Below are 19,341 nucleotides of genomic sequence, written 5' to 3' on the forward strand. Positions count from 1 at the left end.
ATGAATACCCAATTTAACATCAACATGGATGGGACTGGAGGAGATTATGCTAAGTGAAATAAGTCAAGCAGAGAAAATCAATTATCATATGGTTTCACTTATTTGTGGAACATAAGGAATAGCATGGAGGACATTAGGAGGAGGAAGGGAAAAATGGGGAGGGGGAATTGGAGGGGGAGACGAACCACGAGAGACTATGGACTCTGAAAAACAAACTGGGGGTTCTAGAGGGGAAAGGGGTGGGGGGATGGGTTAGCCGGGTGATGGGTATTAAAGAGGGCACGTTCTGCATGGAGCACTGGGTGTTATACGCAAACAATGAATCATGGAACACTACATCAAGAACTAATGATGTATTGTATGGTGACTAACATAATAAAATTAAATTAAATTTAAAAAAAAGTGGCAGCTCCCATTAGAATTGTGGCACCTTACCAATGATGTGGCTCCCTGCGTGATAGCCAGTAAAGACAAAGTGGTGACCACCAGTGTGTATACGCACACACCAGTATATGCATGTAAGTAAAGCTTGAGGCTCATCTGTAATTTCCTGAATGCCTCCAAATAGAAGGATTCAGAGATAGGCACTTAAAAAAACCTCATGCAACAACATATAGACAAAGTGTACTTAATGTCACAAACTTCATTAGCATGCCCATGCTAAAACAGCCCAGGATGGTCTTGGAAGCCTTATGTTTATGTGATGAAATTGAACTGTGGAAGTGAGCATAAAGGACCAGCCTGCTCAGATTTCCTACTCAGTGCCCCTCAGAAAGAATTTTTATATTTTTATCTGGATTTTTTTTTTTTTTTCCCAAATGGCTAGGTACTTGGCCGTTGATGAGATTCTGAACATGGTTAATTCACGTGCATCTATGGAGCCCCTCTGAGCTGAGTATTTAGACTTAATATCTGGACATCCTTTTCTCCCCCGATATTTGAAATAGATATGAAACTTTTACTGGGCTGTGTATCTTTAACTAGACAAGGAGAAGTGGATACTGATTTTATCTTCTTTTTAACCTGTGCGTTCCTGAGGGCAGGAGGCTTGATTTTTTCCAGTTTTTTTTTTTTTAAGATTTATTTATTTGTCAGAGAGAGAGAGTGAGCAAAAGCAGGAGGAGTGGCAGTGGGAGAAGCAGACTCCCCACTGAGCAAAGAGCCCGATGCGGAACTCGATCCCAGGACCCTGGGATCATGACCTGAGCCGAAGGCAGACACCCAACCAACTGAGCCACCCAGGCGTCCCTATTTTTTCTAATTATTTTTATTTTCCATCAAAATAAGACATAATTTACAACATCACGTAATGATAAAAAGACTTTTTTTTTTTAAGACTTCTAATGAAAAATAGTAACCCCCCCCCCCCGTGACACCCATTCCTGTCCTAGACTGCTCCCCAAAGGCTTTCTCTCTCCACTCCATTAGGGACTTCTTCCGTTACTTACCTACATATTTTGATACAAAATTGTCATACTGTTATTTTCGTCACTCTCCGGTTGAGAAATTTGCTCTCCTACATAGCATTTTCTTCCCTGCTGGATGTACCCTTGCTCCCCACCCCTGTCTTCTCAATATACTTATGCAGGTTCCTCAATCCCTTTTCCAAACCCCTGAGGCTAGATAGGTTTCCAATCCAGAATCTGGAGGACTTTGGAAATGTAATACAGTCATATGCCATGGATTACTTAATGCCTCCAGTGGAGTCTGAGGCAACACTCCGTAATGAAACACATTACATTTCTGCAACAAACCATATGAATATGGGTACCAAGTGGGATAAATAAAGACTATAAATAAACTCATGTGAGTTCAGGTCAGGTTTTGCCATCAGATGATGTTGCTGCAAACGTGCAAAAATCTAACTTCACAGAGCTTTTGGGACCCAACTTAATATAAAGAAATATGGACCAAGATCATCAATTGGTTAAATCCGTAATCAGTGTTTAGGTTATTATGATGTACATATTGTTCTGTGCTGAGCCAGGTGGCATAGTGGGTGTATAGGATTTTGGATTTTCTCATGAAACCTTTGTTTTTCTCCGAGTTATTTTTCATTAGCTTGGTTTTTTATGTACTCATGACTAATTATTTCCATGCTCTAAAAGGTCTGACAGATCCTATCAATATTTAGTCTGTAGGAGCCTTCCTCCTGTGGATGCTCTGTCCTCTTCTTCCACACGTGGCGTGGTTGTTCTTCAGCTCTGCTGCACACCCACCGTACTTGACTTGCCATCATCATTCTCTTGTCTTCTTCTTTCTTGGTGTCCACCATCATTTCAGCAGAGTATTCTCTAACAGCTTTTGGAGAAAGTGTACTTGAGAAGTTACTTTTTATTGACCCCTTGTATTATCATTTTGCAGGGTAGAGAATTTGAATTTGGACACAATTTTTTTTAAGATTTTATTTGAGAGAGTGAGAGAGAGAGAGCACGAGCAGGGAGAAGGAGCAGAGGCAGAGGGAGAAGCAGGCTCCTCGCTGAGCAGGGAGCCCGATGCGGGACTTGATCCCAAGACCCTGGGATCATGACCTGAGCCGAAGGCAGACACTTAACTGACTGAGCCACCTAGGTGCTCAGTTTTTACTCAGTATTTTTAAGACCTCTCTTTTTGATTTCTGGTTCCGTTGTTGCTGTTGAGCAGTCCGATGACCTTCTGACTCCTGATCCTTTAGAGTGACAGCGTTTTCCCCTCTGGATGCTTTCAGTATCTTGCTTTATTTCTAGCCTTCTTACTGTGAAGCTTTTAAAATTCTTGTGTTGGGCGTGGAGTGAGAATGTTTAATCAGAAGACTCATCTTCTTCGACTCTGAGAATTTTTCTTGTATTTTCACCTTTGATGACTTTCTCCCCTCCAATTTATATCTTTGGAATTCCCATTAAGATTGAGGCTCAGAGCACCTCGAAGCTTCCCAAGTTTACACAATTAGTGATACATATTGCTTTCCTAAGGTTGTTTAATATCCTTCTGTCTTAAAATTGAGAACCCACTAAGCACGCATTATTGTTTTGACACCAGAGCATGAGATTTAGGTGGGCACGTATGAATGACGTTACAACCATACTTTTTCTCTGATTGCCTCTGAAAATACCCTAAATAAAACAATCTGTTCTGGGCACTTGGGTGGCTCAGTCGCATCGGGCTCCCTGCTCAGCAGGGAGTCTGCTTCTCCCTCTCCCCCCACCCCCCGCTTGTGATCTCTCTCTCTTTCAAATAAATAAATAAATAAAATCTTAAAAAAAAATATCTGTTTTATTTTAACAGGCATTGAAGGGAGCATAGTTAAAGTATGGGGCCATGGCCTCACAGATGAGATTCTGCCCCTGGATTTGCCCTTCTACTTACTAGCTCTATGACTCTGGCTGAGTCACTTAAATTTCCCTGTTCCTTAGTTTGCTCATTTATAAAGTGGGGATGTAATAATAGAATCTACTTTATATTGTGATGAGGATTAAATGAATTAATACATGGAAAACTCATAGAGAAGTTCATGGCAGAGTTAACACAATCAAGAAATTTTAGGTATTTTTATGACAGCATATCCAGTTTCTAAGGTGATACTCACTTCTGAAAGAGGGTTGGTAGTTCATCTTTCTTTTATGTGCGGGATCATAAATGGCTGTGAGAAAGAGTCTCCCTAGAAACGACAAGAATAATAATGTTGCTCGCTGTGTCTGCCCGCTCAGGAAGGCTGGGCTTCAGGCATGTCAGTCTAGGTGTTTGTCTGCCCACTAAAGAATCTGCCTTTCCTTTCCCGCGGTGACTGTAAATATCAGGAACAAAACACAAGAGTGGGTGTCCCAGCAAGGAGGACGGTGAACCCCTAGAGAAGCACAGCTCCTAACAGCACTTAAAAAGATAGTCAACATGATTATACATGGACAAAGTCTGAGAATGGAAATAATGATGTGATAGAATGATGGGAGGTAAATGATTTTCAGAGCTGTTTTTACAATAAATAAGATTTTTTTTTTAAATGAAGGAAGTGCACAGGATTCCCAGCACAGGGCATACAGAAACGAAAAAGCCGACAGCAGAGAAGGCAAGATGCCAGGTTAAAAGCCTCACCTAAGACTCCACAAGCTTTTTTTTTTTTTTTAATTAACATAATGTTATTTGTTTCAGGGGTACAGGTCTGTGATTCATCAGTCTTACACCATTCACAGCGCTCACCATAGCACATCCCCTCCCCAGTGTCCATCACCCAGCCACCCCTTCCCTCCCAGCCCCCACCACTCCAGCAACCCTCAGTTTGTTTCCTGAGATTAAGAATTCCTCATATCAGTGAGGTCATATGATACATGTCTTTCTCTGTTTGACTTATTTCGCTTAGCATAATACCCTCTAGTTCTGTCCATGTCGTTGGGCAAATTGCAAGATTTCATTCTTTTTGATGGCTGCATAATACTCCATTGCACAAGCTTTTATCATAACATAGTTTTGTGACTTGCATTAGGATTCCTCTTTATATTTCCTCCAATCTTCTGCCTAATTTTTTTTATCCTTGCTTTGAGGCAAAATTATATTTCAGCCTCTTGGGTAATAATTGAAATAGGACGAAAGCGTGGAGTTGGTCATGTGGTGGGTGAGTGTACCTATAGTCAGAAGGCAGTGCTAGTCAACGTCTGGGTCTGTTGTCTTTTGCTCATTAGGAATGATGTTCCCAACATTCGGCGACATCCATTTGGCCCCCTTTTCTGATGAACAGCTCTACATGGAACACTACTCCAGAGCCAACTTTTGGTAATGTTCTCTTCTCTCTTCCATCCTTTTTCCTTTAGAGTAAGCCAGAGTTTGTGGTTTGGGTTTGCCATTTGGGGTTATATAATTGGTGGGGGTGGGGATGGGGTGCTGTGCACTGTAGGATGTTTAGCAACACCCTTGGCTTCAATGAACTAGATGCCAGTAGTGTGTTTCCCCTAGTTGTGACAGCTCAGAATGTCTCCAGACACTGCTGACTGTGCCCGGCAGGGGAAGGGGCACATAAAATCATCCCCTGTTGAGAACCACTGGAGTGGACAAACCAGGGAGCTTCTTATGCGCCATCAACCATCCAGAAGACCGCCTGTTGCTGGAATGACAGCATCCTCCCCCTACTGCTGCCCCTCGCTTCCCCCTTTCCACCATCCATTCCTTGGGCTCGGGGCTATGGCTTCTGTTAGAACGGACCTTGGTCAGAGGACAGGGGAATCAGTACATCTTGGTGTCAATGAATCGATCAAAAAATTTTTTTGGAGTTTTCGCACTAATGGGCTATTGGCCTTTGGACAGTTCACTTCACCTTTTGAGACTCGGTTTCTTCATTTGTAAAACGAGAACTAATACAAAACAAAACCCCTGCCAGTTCTAAACCAAAATTCTGTCTGGCATTCTTTTTTGAGCACTGGTTTTTATAAGGAGAAAGAAGGAAGGAGAATGATGATATTGGACCCATGGGAGGGAGAAACGGAACAGATAGCATCCGAGTGGGGACGTTAGGTGTGTAGGAGGACAGGCATGCGTTGGCAGATGGGTGAGGAGGGTTGCTAAAATGTAAGCTTTGAGTTCCAGCTGACGTATGCAGAGCCTTCCAACACAGAGACAACCACAGTTGATTTCTGGATTTTTTCTCTTTGTAATCCTGTCTCTTGGTGAAGAAGCAGGAGCTGGGAGGTACTTTGGTTTCCCAGGTTACAGGTTCTTTGAAGAGTAGGGTCAAAGGGCTGAAATTTTTTCCTTCTCTCTCTTTTTTTTTTTCTTGTAAAATAGACTTTCCTCGCACAGATTTGCATTTTGTGGTTTCTGCTCAATCTGTAATTTTGAAACTCCCAAGCCACATGCTTCCTAATGGGAGTGAAAGCCTCTTGGTGTGTGATGGGGGAGACCTTAATTATGATCATTGTTCTGTGAGGTCATGCTGACCTGAAATGTTTATATTTTAACTGTAAACCTCCTGAGTCAGTGACGAGGTTGGAGAAGCAGGGATTTCAGGTAACAGAATCGACCAGATTACTGTCCCCGTTGGGGCAGCGCGGGAGCACGTTGTCCTGGCAGTCCTCCGTGACTCCCCAACTGTACCATCTGCTGCCATCTTAGTACCTTGAGAATGAATGTTAATGATCACAGTGGATTGGCTAGGCTCACCATCAGCATACAAATATACTGCTATTTATTCCATCTCAAAAGAAAAAAATAACCTTTTTTATCTCTCACTTCCCCAGTTAGCTACCACCCATCTCTCTTAGCCCCTTTGCAGCAAAATTCCTCAAAAAGCATTGTCTGTCCTCCCAGTCTCCAACTCTTTCCTTCAATTTCTGTCTTAAGACGTTCCTCCATGATGGCCCTTACCAGGGTCCACCAGTGTGCTGACCTCCACGTTGCTAAATACAGTGGTCCATCCTCCCTTGTCAGCTTATTTAACCCATTATGTACATTTGAGCAGCATTTGAAATGCCCCACCATCTTTTAATTTCTCTCCTGCCTCACTGGTCACTTTCTCAACCAGTCTCTCCCTGGTTGTTACACGTCTTTTTCACCTCCTGACGTTGGAGTGCCCCAGGACACAGTCTTGGACCTCCTCTTTGTCCACAGTTATTGACTTGGTGAGCTCACCCATTCCTTAGCTTCAGATGCCATCTGTATGCGAATGATTCTCAAAGGTATTATCATCTAGCTCACACATGTTCTGGGAACTCCATATTTTTATAGCCAGCGGCCTCCTGGGCATCCCCCCTTGAAGAGACTTACCAACTCCTCATCTCACCCACTTCCCCCCAAAATCTGCGCTACTCGTAGTCTTTCCATCTCAGTTGATGATAACGTTGTCCTCCCGATCATTCAGGCCCCAAACCTTGGAGGCCCTTCTTTCTTTGTCCCCATATCTAAACCATCAAGAAATTCTGTTTGTTCTACTTTTGAATTATACCCAGAATCTGTCCAGTTCTCATTATATTTGCTGTTCTCCCTTGTTCCCAACACTGTCATCTCTCATCTCGAATCTCGATTACTGCAGTACCTTCTTAACCTATTCCCAGCATTCCCAAAGCCTTCTGGTAAATTCTGTCCAGTCTGGCTCCTCATTTCCTATGACCGTGTTCATTCAGCTCTAGCCAGATAGGCGTCCTTGCTGATTTTCAGGCACATCCAACCACCTTAGAGCCTTTGCATCTGCTTATCCTCCTTTGTGGAATACTTTCCCCCCGACATTCACATGGCTAATTCCTTCACCTCCATAAAGTCTGCCAAAATGCCACCTCTCCTGGGCATCCTGTTTAAAATGGTAGCCATACCACTCCTGATCCCATTTTTTCTGCTTTGTGTTTTTGCTGTAGCACTTACCACCTCCTAAAAGACATATACTTCCTTTATTTATTATTGTTTACTGTCACCATCCTTCCTGGTAGAATGTAAGCACGGCAAAAACCCAAATTCTGTCAGATTTCACTAAAGTAAACCAAGCACACTCCATCCCAAGTGCCTGTCACATGGTAGATCCTCAGTAAATATTTTTGAATGGGTAAAAACTCCAGTAATCTCGGGCGCCTGGGTGGCTCAGATGGTTAAGCGTCTGCCTTCGGCTCAGGTCATGATCCCAGGGTCCTGGGATCGAGTCCCGCATCGGGCTCCTTGCTCAGCAGGGAGTCTGCTTCTCCCTCTCCCTCTGCCTCTCCCCCTGCTTGTTCTCTCTCTGTCTCTCTCGCAAATGAATAAATAAAATCTTTAAAAAAAAAAAAAAACAAAACAAAAAAAAATCCAGTAATCTCAAGTAAGTATGCAAATAATTACTATTAAGATTTTCGTTGTCATCGCTTTGATTTTTCTAACTTTTTTTACAAAATTAGGATAATACCATAAATATCATTATGTAGCTCTTTTACTTCTTAAAATTTTATTTTTTATTTTTGTTTTGATTTCAGTACCTTGCCGACTTGTTCTCATATCTTCTCAATATTCTCTTGCTGCAGAGTATTTCTTTTGTGACTGTATCGTAATTTGTCAACTCAAGCTCCAGTGCTAGATATTAAATTATTTTAATTGCCGATTTAATCCTTATAAAATCCATAAATTTATAAGAAACAACACTAATGTATTGTTTTTGTATTCTACCAGAATATAGAATTTTATAGAATTCTATATCCTAAATTTTATAAGAACACTTAAGTGAACATCCTTTTATAGAAATCTTGGTTTGCATTCTGATTATTTCCTTACAATAAATTGCTAGAAGCAGAATTACTGGACCAAAAGGTGTGAAGAAGGATCTTTAAAAAAATTATTCTTATATATTGCCAAATTGCCCTGTAGAAAAGTTTTACCAATTAACACTTCCACCAGTAGTATATGAGAATGTCTGCTGAGTCTTGCCCATACGGGCTATGTTTTTTTAAATGCCAATTTGATTTGCAAAAAAAAATGGTGGCCAGTTTATTTTTAATCTGTATGTCTTTGATAGTGCATTTGAACGGTTTTATTTTTAGTCAACAAACACGAAAAAAGTGTTTTAAAAAATATATAGTTAACAAAATTCACAGCCTTCACTCTCCTTGTAATTCCCCTCCCTCTATGAAGAGGTTTCTGCATTAGGCGACTGGATGCGGGCCTTTGGTCGCATTGGTGCAGGGAACAGGTGGTGAAAGCGTGTGCAGTTTCCCTTAGAAGAGGCATAGAAGTGGAAATGCTGGCTGAGAGGAGGGAGAGGGATGCAAATAATAATAATAATAATGAGTTTAGCTATATACTAAAGAAGGGAGCTGAGAAACTGAGGGATAACAGGCCAAGTAAATCAGATCATTAGGTGTAACCAGTGATCAGTCCTCACCTGCCTTTCTCATCAAGGACACTTGGCCCCGGGGACTCCTCACTTCACTTCTGGAGCCTAAACCTGGTTTTCCTCCTTCCTTATTGGTCCCGACTTCGTCTCCTTTGCTGATTCTTCCTCATGACCCAAGTCTTCAGTGTTGGATTGATTCCAAGTTGGCTCTTACTGTCTTCCCCTTTCTGTCTCTACTCACCCCCTTACTGACTTCATTGCATCTCCTGGGCTGTAAATACTGTCTTTATGCCAATGACTCCCGTAGTGAGAACTGCAGCCTAGGACTCTCCCTGGAACCATAGACTTTAGGTGTCCAACTTGGCTGCTGACAACTCTACTTGGATATCTCCTGGGCATCTTAAATTCAACATGTCCAAAAGCAAGCTGCTGACCTTTGTCACCACCCCCTGCTCACCCCTGCAAAATAAAAACACAACGAGCAAAACAAAAAACCCTGCTTCTACTGCAGTCTTGCAAGCCTTTCAACCTATTTCCTCTTTTTAAACAGCAACCAAAATGATCTTGATAACGTGTTAATTCAGATCATAGTTTTCCTTTCCATTTACTTGGCCTGTTTGCTCTGCTCAAAACCTCCAACGGCTTCCCACCTTCTACATCATCAAAGGCAAAGTTCTCACTGTGGATGCTGAGACCCTCCAGGATGTGGTTCCACCCTGCTACCCCTGTGATGTCATCTCTTCCCACTCCTTTCTCATCCTCTGTGTCTTCACTGGCTGGTCTCCTCGGCTCCCCTTGAACATACTGGGCCAGCTGCCACCTCCTGGCCACTCCCTCTGCCAGACATGCAAATGACCCCGTGGCTCACTCTCACCTTCTTCAGGTCGTAGCTCATATGCCGTCTTCCCAGGAGACCTGCTCTCAGTTACCAGTTGTCATCTCTTCGCTCCTGGAAGTCCGTATCCTGCTTCTCACTTCATTTTCTCATACTCCACTTACTATCATCTGCTGGGTTATATGTTTTTACTTATTTATTTAATTTACTGTCTATCTCCCTTGTGAGACAACAGGTTTCCATAATAGTGGCTGTTGTGTTTTGTGCTGTGTCCGCATCATCAACCTAGCTAATAGTAGCTGTTCAAGGCGCTTTTGTTAACTGCAAGATAAATGCATTGACATAAGAATTCTTTACATATTAAGGATATTAAGACTTCATTGTATTTTCTTCAGAATTTTCAGTTTGCCCTGTTACAGTCTTTGTGATGGTTTTCACCACAAAAGAAGTAAAAATATTTTTGTGTTGCTGGATTGACCAAGATTTTCTTTGATATTTCCTAAGACTAGCATTAACTTCTACTTCTTTCATGTTTTCACTTTTTCCATTTAACACTTAAAAAAATGTGATGTTTAACTCTAAAATTCATTTTCCTTCAAGTGGTAAGCACAGAACTTTATCCTTTCTCGAAAACCAGTTAGGAGGCTATCTCAGTAGACAAGAGTACCACATTCTGATGTTAGTACCAGTCACCTACAAAATTAGTAACGTTCTTATTTGATTAATATATCTTGCCCCTGATTAATTAAAATTCTGAAAAGTACTTCCTGAGAATAAGGCTCAGTCATGAGGAAACATTGTTCCCGGCTGTAAAACTTCCTTATGTGATGGGTACCACTGCCTTTATTGAAACTAATTGGCTCAGGGGTTTTAAGCCAAGTCCTTTAAATACAACTTCAAATTGATTCTTGTATCAAGAAAAACATATACATAGGATCAATTAAGAGGAGCAAGCAAATATTCTCAAGAAGTTTGAGTCGGAACTAATTTGCCTTATTACGTTTATTATAATTATACAACATAAAAGCATAGGCAAAATAGGAAGTAGTTAAAAGCTGGATGATTCAGACTCTAGAGCCACATTGAACTGTGTTTAATTCTTGGTTCTGTCAATTACTAACTGTAAAACCTTAGCCCAGTCAATTTAATCTCTCTGAGACACAATTTCCTTATTCCTAAATTAAAGATACTAATATTCCCTTCCTGGGGATGGGGAGTTTCAGAGATGGGTCCTCTACTTGTACTTTGCTACCATGATAGCCCTTTCTTCACAGGCCAGTGTGAGGGTTCTGCCAGATGCTGAATGTATTCTAGTTGTGCATTCGGGGACTCAGAAAATAACCAGAGGGTGGATAGGAACCCATCAGATACCTGTGTGATGGGCTTGGTCTGAAAGTGTATTTACTAGCTGTCCTCCATAAGCCTTTATTAACCAGAGGCATTCTGAATCTCCTGGCATCAATATCAGCTCATTTCTCAGATCCTCTGGAGAAAAACCGGAGAACATTGACCATGTGTGCTTGTGGTGACACTGCGGTGTGATTTCTCAGAGGCTGGGCCTCCACTTCATTCATGGACCAGTGGGCTCTAGATCCATAAACAGGGTCTGGAAATTGGACCTGGGAATTGGGTGAAGGACCTAATCTTTCCATCGTGACAGCTGACATCATCCTGCCCACCAGCTGGCAAATTTGTTGTTGTTGTTGTTGTCGTCGTTGTGATATCATTTGAACACTATCCTAGTTAACGCTACATCTCTTTGACTTCTCTGGGAACACTAGGATCTGTTAACAACCACCACAGGTCAAGGCTCCCTCACTGTCACTCTAGCCTTGCTTCCCAACGCTGTAATTATGTCATTCTTGACTGTGACAGTTAATTACTGCTCTCCTAATTCTGACATCTGAAATTCCGTCCAAGTTGTGCTCATTGGGAACACAATGTAATGGTGGCAGCAGCGTCGTCGTTGATCTACTGAGGATAGCCACCGTCAGCTTCCCAAAGATGCCACTGCTCTCCTCTTACCTTTAGGAAAGGAGGGTTTCTTGGGCCTTTCCTGAGAACATAGTCAGGAGAGATGTTCTTAGGTCTTACATGGTAGATCCTTCTAGCATTTCCATCTCTCTGAAACTTCTGACTCCTTCCTTACTACTATGCTCAGAAATTCTGGAATCTCCACTTCATTGACTACAGGCCATCATGACGACCAAGCTACAAAGTGACATCCTAGTGGATTGTTAGGTCTAGTATTTTGCTAGAACACTGAATTCTGTGAGTGCCCATGTCGATGAATTGTGCCCTATCCTGCCCTACTCTTCCTAGTCTGAACACCCTTAAAATATACTCCTATATGTATTTCCCTGGTTCTTAGAATATACTATCCAACTTGTGCAGCTTCTTAGGTATGTAAGTTATCCTCACCCAGAATAGGCATTGTACTTCCTGCTCAGGCTGTGCTTGAGTTATTAGCCTGACAGCCATGAGAGACCAGTAGCCTGAAAGCAGTGGGCAGTAGTGAAGCTGATCCTGAGGAGAACAGAACTACCTTGCAAGGCACAGTCTTCAGGAGAGGTGGTTGTGCAGTCTTCGGGCAGCTATTCTGCTCAGACGAGATGGAGAATTCTGCTTCTGCTGGCCAGAAGTCTTCAGGGGAGTTGGGAAGATGTTTCCAGGATTCTCTTCCTTGTTCATTCAACTATCCCAGTCCCAGGTCACAGGGCCCTACTCTTCCGATCAGGGGCCCAGCTATGATACATAAGACTTGTCAAGGTTGCATTCCCCATCTCCTCTGCAGTTCTTCTACTCTTGCTGTTTTATTCTCTTGAGGTTAGCTTGGGTTCCCCAAGAAACTAGGTGTTACACACAGTTTGTAAGCTACCACTTTATGAAGGAATGTAATCCCAGCAAAACAAGAATGAGGAGAAATAAGAGTGAGTCAGGGAAGGAGGGAGGGCTGATGCAAAAGTGCATTACTGAGCTGACCACCACATGGTAATCAAACACCAAGAAATTGCTTGATCCCCCAGGACCATCTCAAGAGGTTGAATGAACTACAAGACAGTGTATACAGAGGATTAGGGAGGTTTATCCACTGGCTGTTTTCTCCGCCTTGGTCGACGGTTCACCCCTCAACATTAACTAGCCTGCACTTCGGGGTTGTGCCTGTGTGGACACCAAATGGGTCTCATGGCATCCATACCCCCCCCCCCCCGCCGAGTCAACAGGAATACCCTGGGGCGGAAGTGGAAAGACACACGGTACAGGCCTGAGGTGGGGCGCTATCGGGTTGTGCCCATGAGGGGTCAGATGAGCCCACACCTTGGCACAGCAGGTCAGAACACCTGGCTGAGGATTCCAGAGAGAGGTAAGACTGAGAGGATCTGAGGTGGCACTTAAAAGGTGACGTACCACTTAAGGAACCAAAAGATGCTTCCCAGTCTCCTTTACAGAGAAATGTGCATGGATGGTGGGCATCCATCGTGCTTGACAACAGTAGTGCCAATTGAGTGATATCAGGGATGACAGAGGTGGATATCCTGGAGTCAGTTGTTCTTTGTGGAAATCAGAAGTCTGTGCTTGCAAAAGATGAGAGAAGATGAATGTGAGAATTCTGCCATAGGCAATGCGAGATCCCTTCTTGCACCTTTCCGCTCTCGAGTCCACAAAGTGCCTTACTGACCATGGTGCTGCTGAGAGACACATTATTTTTAATGTCCATTCAACTGAATGGACAAACTGCTAAATCTCCTGTGAAGGTAATGGATGGTTTGTTCCCAGGCCAATTCTGCCCCCAAACTGAAATTTCTACTAAAGGTTCTTTTGGCATAGCTAGTGTTCCAGGCCTTCTGGTCTTTCCCAAAAATACATTTGGCCCTGATAGTCACTGGTACACAGAAACACCATGTGGACCAAATAGGAACATTTCAAATTGCAACGTGATGTAACCGAATTTCGTGGGAAGCCAAGTATATGGCACAGAGTATCACAGAGAAAGAACTTTTGAAGGAACACTACCATGACCAGCGCAGTCATGTTTGGATCTTCATGTGCCCTGTCCTTGTTCCATTTATAGTTTCATGGTTACTTGCACTAGAATCTCCTTTCACCCACCAGTATTTATTCTGTACGTTCCCTCTGCTTCTCCTTTAAATCTGCAGTTCTTGAACCCATCTGGCTTTTGCTCATTGAAGAAGGCTCAATTTCTATATTCATCTTTTTTGTAACCTATGTCAGACTCCTGGATCTTCCATAATATTCCATCCCTGGGCCTGTACACATCCAGACCTTATTTTTTTTCTTTAACCATGTGGTCCCTGTTTCAGTGTTACTGATATAGTACAAGCGTCCCAGTTAGAAGGAGTCCAAGTACAATGCCAAGGTTGCACGCCGCCAGGCTCAGGAAATTAACAGGGAGGTTTGAAGTAATGGAGAAGATGACTCCAGTATGCTCTAGGATGAGTCTGATGCTCACTCTTCCTATAGGCAAAGGCGCTTTTGTGAAGGAGTCTGATCTTTAAAAGTGGTGACTTCCTCTTTCCATCCATTCACTGGAGTTCCAGCAGGCAAGTTACAGGCTTAGAAGAAGCTAAAATTCGTGGTGGGAATAGGAGCATTTTACAACTTGTCCACTTTACACTAAAGGGGAATCTATTTTTAAATTCATGGAGAGTATTCAGGACTATAGCTAAAGAACAGCAAGGGGAGCTGTGCGAGCCTTGGGAGTGTCTGTTACAAATAGAGCAGGATATCCTTCAAGCCAAATCTCAACAAAAACTGTTTTTAACTGCATCTGTCCAGTGTTTGCAAGCTGGCTTTTGTTTCAAAGAATAAGCTTCAATTTCTATATTCATCCTTTTTGTAACCTGTGTCAGACTCATAGCTCTTCCATAATTTCTGCTCCTGAGCCCATATACAGCAAATCCAGATGTATGAATTCACAGCTCTATATCCACTTCTTCTTTGCAGCTGTTTGAGCAAAATTCTTACACTTGACTCTCACTGGGTCAGATGCCAAACCCTGGGTTCTTTGCCAAGACCAGGGTCGTGAGATGCTCTGATTGACTGAGACTGAGCCACATGCGATTCTCTAGAGACAAGACCACCCAAGCCGCAAGGACCGAGAGTGGGGAAGAGGGGCCTCCCAGAAGAGAATCTGGTGCTGTTATCAGAAGAAGAGCAACAAACAAGAGATGTCTTTCTCATTGTCTTGCCAGATCTCCTTTTCCTTCTGATACATCTTCCATAGGTCCAGTTGTTATGCAAACCAGTAATGTCTAGATTTACACGGGCACGCCTAAGGATGCACCACGGGTTCCTTTATAGAATCACAGGCTTTCGCTTACTTCTTAGGAAAGATGCACGGTCTGAAGCTTGGTTTCTTTTAAGGACTATGCACTCCTTCCCCCCTCTTTTTCCATAATAAAAAACACATTTTTAAAAATATGAAAAGTATATAAATATATCACATATAAAATATAAGCCACATTAATTTGCTGGAGTTTAAACCCAAAAAAACAAGATACATAATGAGCTGAGCATCTTTATAGATACCAATGTACACAGTGGTACGTCTCCATTCTACTGATGCAGAAAATTGTCGGAACTACCAAGCCTCAAGTCCTGGTATATATACGGGATGTCTAAGAAATTAAAAAGGTACAGTTTGTTCCTAGACATGCATCCTTCTCCTATGAGGCACCCCCACCAGACCGTTCCAGCCACCCTCTTAGGCTGCGTCCTCAATACCGTGTATGTCTTAAGTGACATTCCTGGATCCCTGTATTTGTCTTCTAGTTCTTAGGGCTTCTGTACCTCTCATCAGGTTGGCATACCCTTCGTTGTCAATTCTGGTAAAGCATAGGACATTAAGACACAAAAGAATTGCTTGATTATCAAACAGTAGAATACAGTTTTTCCTTCTCCTTATCTTCCTTCCTTCCTTCTTTTTTTTCCCTTTCTTTTCTGTCTTTTTAAAATTTTTTTCAAGCTTCTTAATGGAGATGAGTGGGCTTTTGGTTAGGATAGACTGAAGAGACAAAGATTTTTATTAAAGTAAAGTATGTGAGTTTTGCCATGAGACAGCGTGTTCATATTAGCAAAGAAAGTGCTTGCGTTGCAGAAGCTCCCGTCCATGAAAGCTGAAGGCCAGTGCTAACATCTCTAAGACAACAGAGGCAGTAGCACTGTTCTTCCAAGACAGATCCAGGAGGCTGGTAGGGAGAGCTGTGTGAATGAGGAGAAAGGACCAAAGGCCCAGATGAACTAGCGAAGAGCCAAAGACAAAGGAGGCCAGAGAGAAAGCTTCCTTGGATGTTTCTCCAAGCTGGGCTCTGTGTGTAGAACTTGGAGAAGTTAACGTCATAGTAAATGGGTTGCCTGTTTCTCTGCACTCTGGGTGTGTTTAGGCATAGCTAATAGTACAATTATTTTCCTTCTGGGCTATATTTGCAGAACTTTCCAGACGTTGCATGGATTATGGTGGAGAGGGAGGGGAGAGGGGGAGGACAGTTGTAAATGTGAAGTCAAGAGCAAAAACTACACGTAGTCTCTGCCTTATGGACTCATTAAGAGGCCAAAAGTTAACCTGGAAAATAAAACCCCACATAAGATGAAAACAATGGAAATATCCGCAGCTTCCAAGTCAACTGAATCATTTCCTGATTCACCACCCAACAGTGTATCTTAGGAGACCCACAGAGATGCCAGTCCCGTCTGCTTTAACTATTTTGTGATGCATTTCAGAAGATTTGAGATTTCTAAGAGTTCGAAAGACGGTCCGGCCAGAAAGTTCTTAAAACCCAGGCAGGGGGCCCACGGCTCTGTCTGCCCAGGCGTGGTGCTGGTGTGTACCACACTAATCACGGCTGCTGGGTTTTAACTGGCACCAAACACACAAGGCAAAGGGCACAGACTTGGCTCCTCTGAGGTTGTGCCCAAGGCCTGGGGAGCAGTTTGCAGCCTCCCGCACTGCCAGGTGGAGGGCAGTCTCTGTCCGTGGGGATTCTCTTTCGCCAGTTGGTGAGGACTGAAGAACAGGTAACTCTGTAGTGTTCAACCCTGGCTTAACAAGAGAATCACCCACTGAGCTTTGGAAACAAACAAGAGGGTTACACGCCTGGATCAAATAAACCACAATTGGACAGATGCAGTCCGGACATCAGCATTTCAAAAGCTTCTTGGGGGATTCTGAAGGATGGACAGGACTGAGTCCTTCTGGGCTTTCTGGGAAATTGTTTCTGCCTCTGTCCTTCCCCTCCCCTCTCTCCCCACCCCCTTCCTTCCCTCTCTTCCTTCCCTCTAATAAAAACTATTGTGATGATGACTTATTTCTCCAAAAACACCTTGACTCTCCTTCTAAATACTGAAAGGGTTGTTTAAACTTGCAGTGCTCTGTTTCCCGGTATTTTCTAGGCATATAGGAGCCTTGTTTTCAGGATGTGTATTCATAAAATGATATGCTTCACCTGTGGGCCAGGCTACCTGGGGCCCTTGGTGGAAGGAGAAGATTAAGAAACAAGTAATGAGGGGCACATGGGTGGCTCAATTGGTTAAGCATTAAGCGTCTGCCTTGGGCTTAGGTCATGCTCTCAGGGTCCTGAGATCCAATCCTGCATCAGGCTCCCTGCTCAGCCGGGAGTCTGCTTTTCCCTCTGCCGCTATCCCCCACAACCATGCTCTCTCTCTCTCTCAAATAAACAAAATCTTTTTTAAAAAATATGTAATGAAACGAAAGAAACTTGGGGTCATGATTTTCCATTTCTCCATTATCTTCGTTGGCACCTCTACCATTCATAGGCCTGTGAAGGACACCAAGTCCTCAGTTCATTCGTTAAAGAGAGATCGATGATAGCTAGCTGGATAGGTAATTTTTAATCCTCACAGTATACCAGCCTTGTGCTAAATACACGCTGATGAATAAGAAAATACTTTCACTTTTTTAAAGATTTTATTTATTTATTTTGAGAGAGAGAGGGAGAGAGAGAGTGCACAAGCATGGGGAGAGGCAGAGGCAGAAGGAGAGGGAGAGGCAGACTCCCCACTGAGCAAGGAGCCCGCCTCAAGGCTCTATCCCAGGATCCTGGGAGGATGACCTGAGCTGATCAGACGCTTAACCGACTGAGCCACCCAGGCCCCCTAGAAAATACTTTCACTTTTAAGTGGGTTAAACTTAAATATTTTACTGTAACACAAGTCTTAAAATTTGTGATTGGGAACATTTGAGCTGAGTCTCACAGATGGGATAGGAATTAACAGGACAAAAGAGGGAAAGGGGATTTCTAGGCAGAAGGGAAAATAAGTAGAGGCTCAGTGGTGAGAAATTGTATGTGCCCTTCAGGATCTGTAGGTAGCTTGGTGGGGCTTGCTTTTCACTTGCAGGTTGAGAACTGGCTGTCGACTTAATGTTATGAGGCCTCCCTGCCTCTTTTGAGGGCCTTGGAGGCTTTGATTTTGGATTTAGGACCTTGCTTTGGCTGGTCTTTCCATCCAAACTGAGCTGAACCACAAATTTAAATTTTGTATGTTTATTCTTTGTGGTGCTGGTTGTTTTCCTGTCTTCCCTGCAGGCTGGCAGGCATAGGACTGGGAGAGGATGGGGAGTGATGAAGTGAATCCCTGTCTGATTCGCAGGCTGTAGAACACACATGCACGCACACACGCGCGCGCACGCACACGCACACACACAGGCAAACACACACGCACATGTGCACACGCACGCACACACACAGGCAAACGCGCACACGCACATACAGGCAAACACGCACGCACACACAGGCAAACACACGCACGCACACACACACTACATGCATGCACGCACGCGCGCACACACAGGCAAGCACACACAGGCAAGCACACATGCACATGCACGCACACACACACAGGCAAACACACGCACACATGCACATGCACACACGCATGCACACACACACAAGGCAAACACACACACACACACACACGCACCCTTATTAGGGAAGCTGCTTTTCAATCTCAGGATAAAGACTTTCAATCTCTAGTGATAAGGTCTCCCAGGCTGCTTTCTAGAATTGGGCCTGGCAATTTGAATTTTTAAAAGCCCCCCTCCCCCAAGTCCTCCCACAGCACAGATTGGGAACCACTGCCCTGGTCCCAGCGCTGACCTGAGAAGGCAGCATTCAGAGGATAACAGCCGGCTCAGGCGGTGGTAACAAAAGGCCAAGTGCTGCTCACCGTTCCTTGTGTTAATTCCGTTAATGCTTATATAAGCCTACAGAGTGAGCATGTAATTATTCCCATTTCAGAGAAAGGGAGACAGGCAGAGTTCAGGTGACTTGTGTGGGGCCCAGAGCCAGTCGCTGGCAGAGCCTGAATAAAGCCTCTCCTAATCCACCCCCGAGATCTCTTCTCTCGGGAGTGCAGACCACTCGCCACGCCGACACAGAGCACCTGCTGTGTCCGAGGCACGGCCTGGGGTGTAGCGGGGACGCGGAGGTAAGACGCGGCCAGTGGTGTGGCCGTAACTGCTTTGCATCTGGCTCCCAGAGGAAGGAAGTGAGGGCTATAGCGTTGGTCACTTTCTGTGGTCGAATGTCACTGACCACAGGTTTGAGAAGAAACGCGCGCCGCGGACTGTGACGAGCAGGCTCCAGTTCACTCGGCCGCCGCGGCCGGTGCCATCAGGAAGCTGCTGGCCCATGGCTACGGAAGAACCGGAGAGAGCAATCTGTTTCCTGAAACAGCAGGAATGTGGGGGGACGTTGGAGATCTAAAGTCGGGCTCTGGG

The 19,341-nt window shown here is 43.8% G+C and overlaps 1 protein-coding gene across 2 annotated transcripts in view; it reads left to right on the forward strand.

Moving 5' to 3' along the window:
- The window catches only part of LOC102732378 (histone-arginine methyltransferase CARM1-like), a 218,199-nt gene that overhangs the window by 179,090 nt on the left and 19,768 nt on the right, over positions 1-19,341 (forward strand). For both annotated transcript variants that reach the window (XM_081802795.1, XM_081802796.1), the window contains exon 7: positions 4,653-4,743. In XM_081802795.1, the coding sequence (XP_081658921.1) occupies positions 4,653-4,743 (91 nt within the window). The remainder of the gene's footprint in view (positions 1-4,652; positions 4,744-19,341) is intronic.

This window comes from Leptonychotes weddellii, chromosome 14, assembly GCF_054177405.1.
Source record: "Leptonychotes weddellii isolate Sample4059 chromosome 14, ASM5417740v2, whole genome shotgun sequence".
NCBI lineage: Eukaryota > Metazoa > Chordata > Mammalia > Carnivora > Phocidae > Leptonychotes > Leptonychotes weddellii.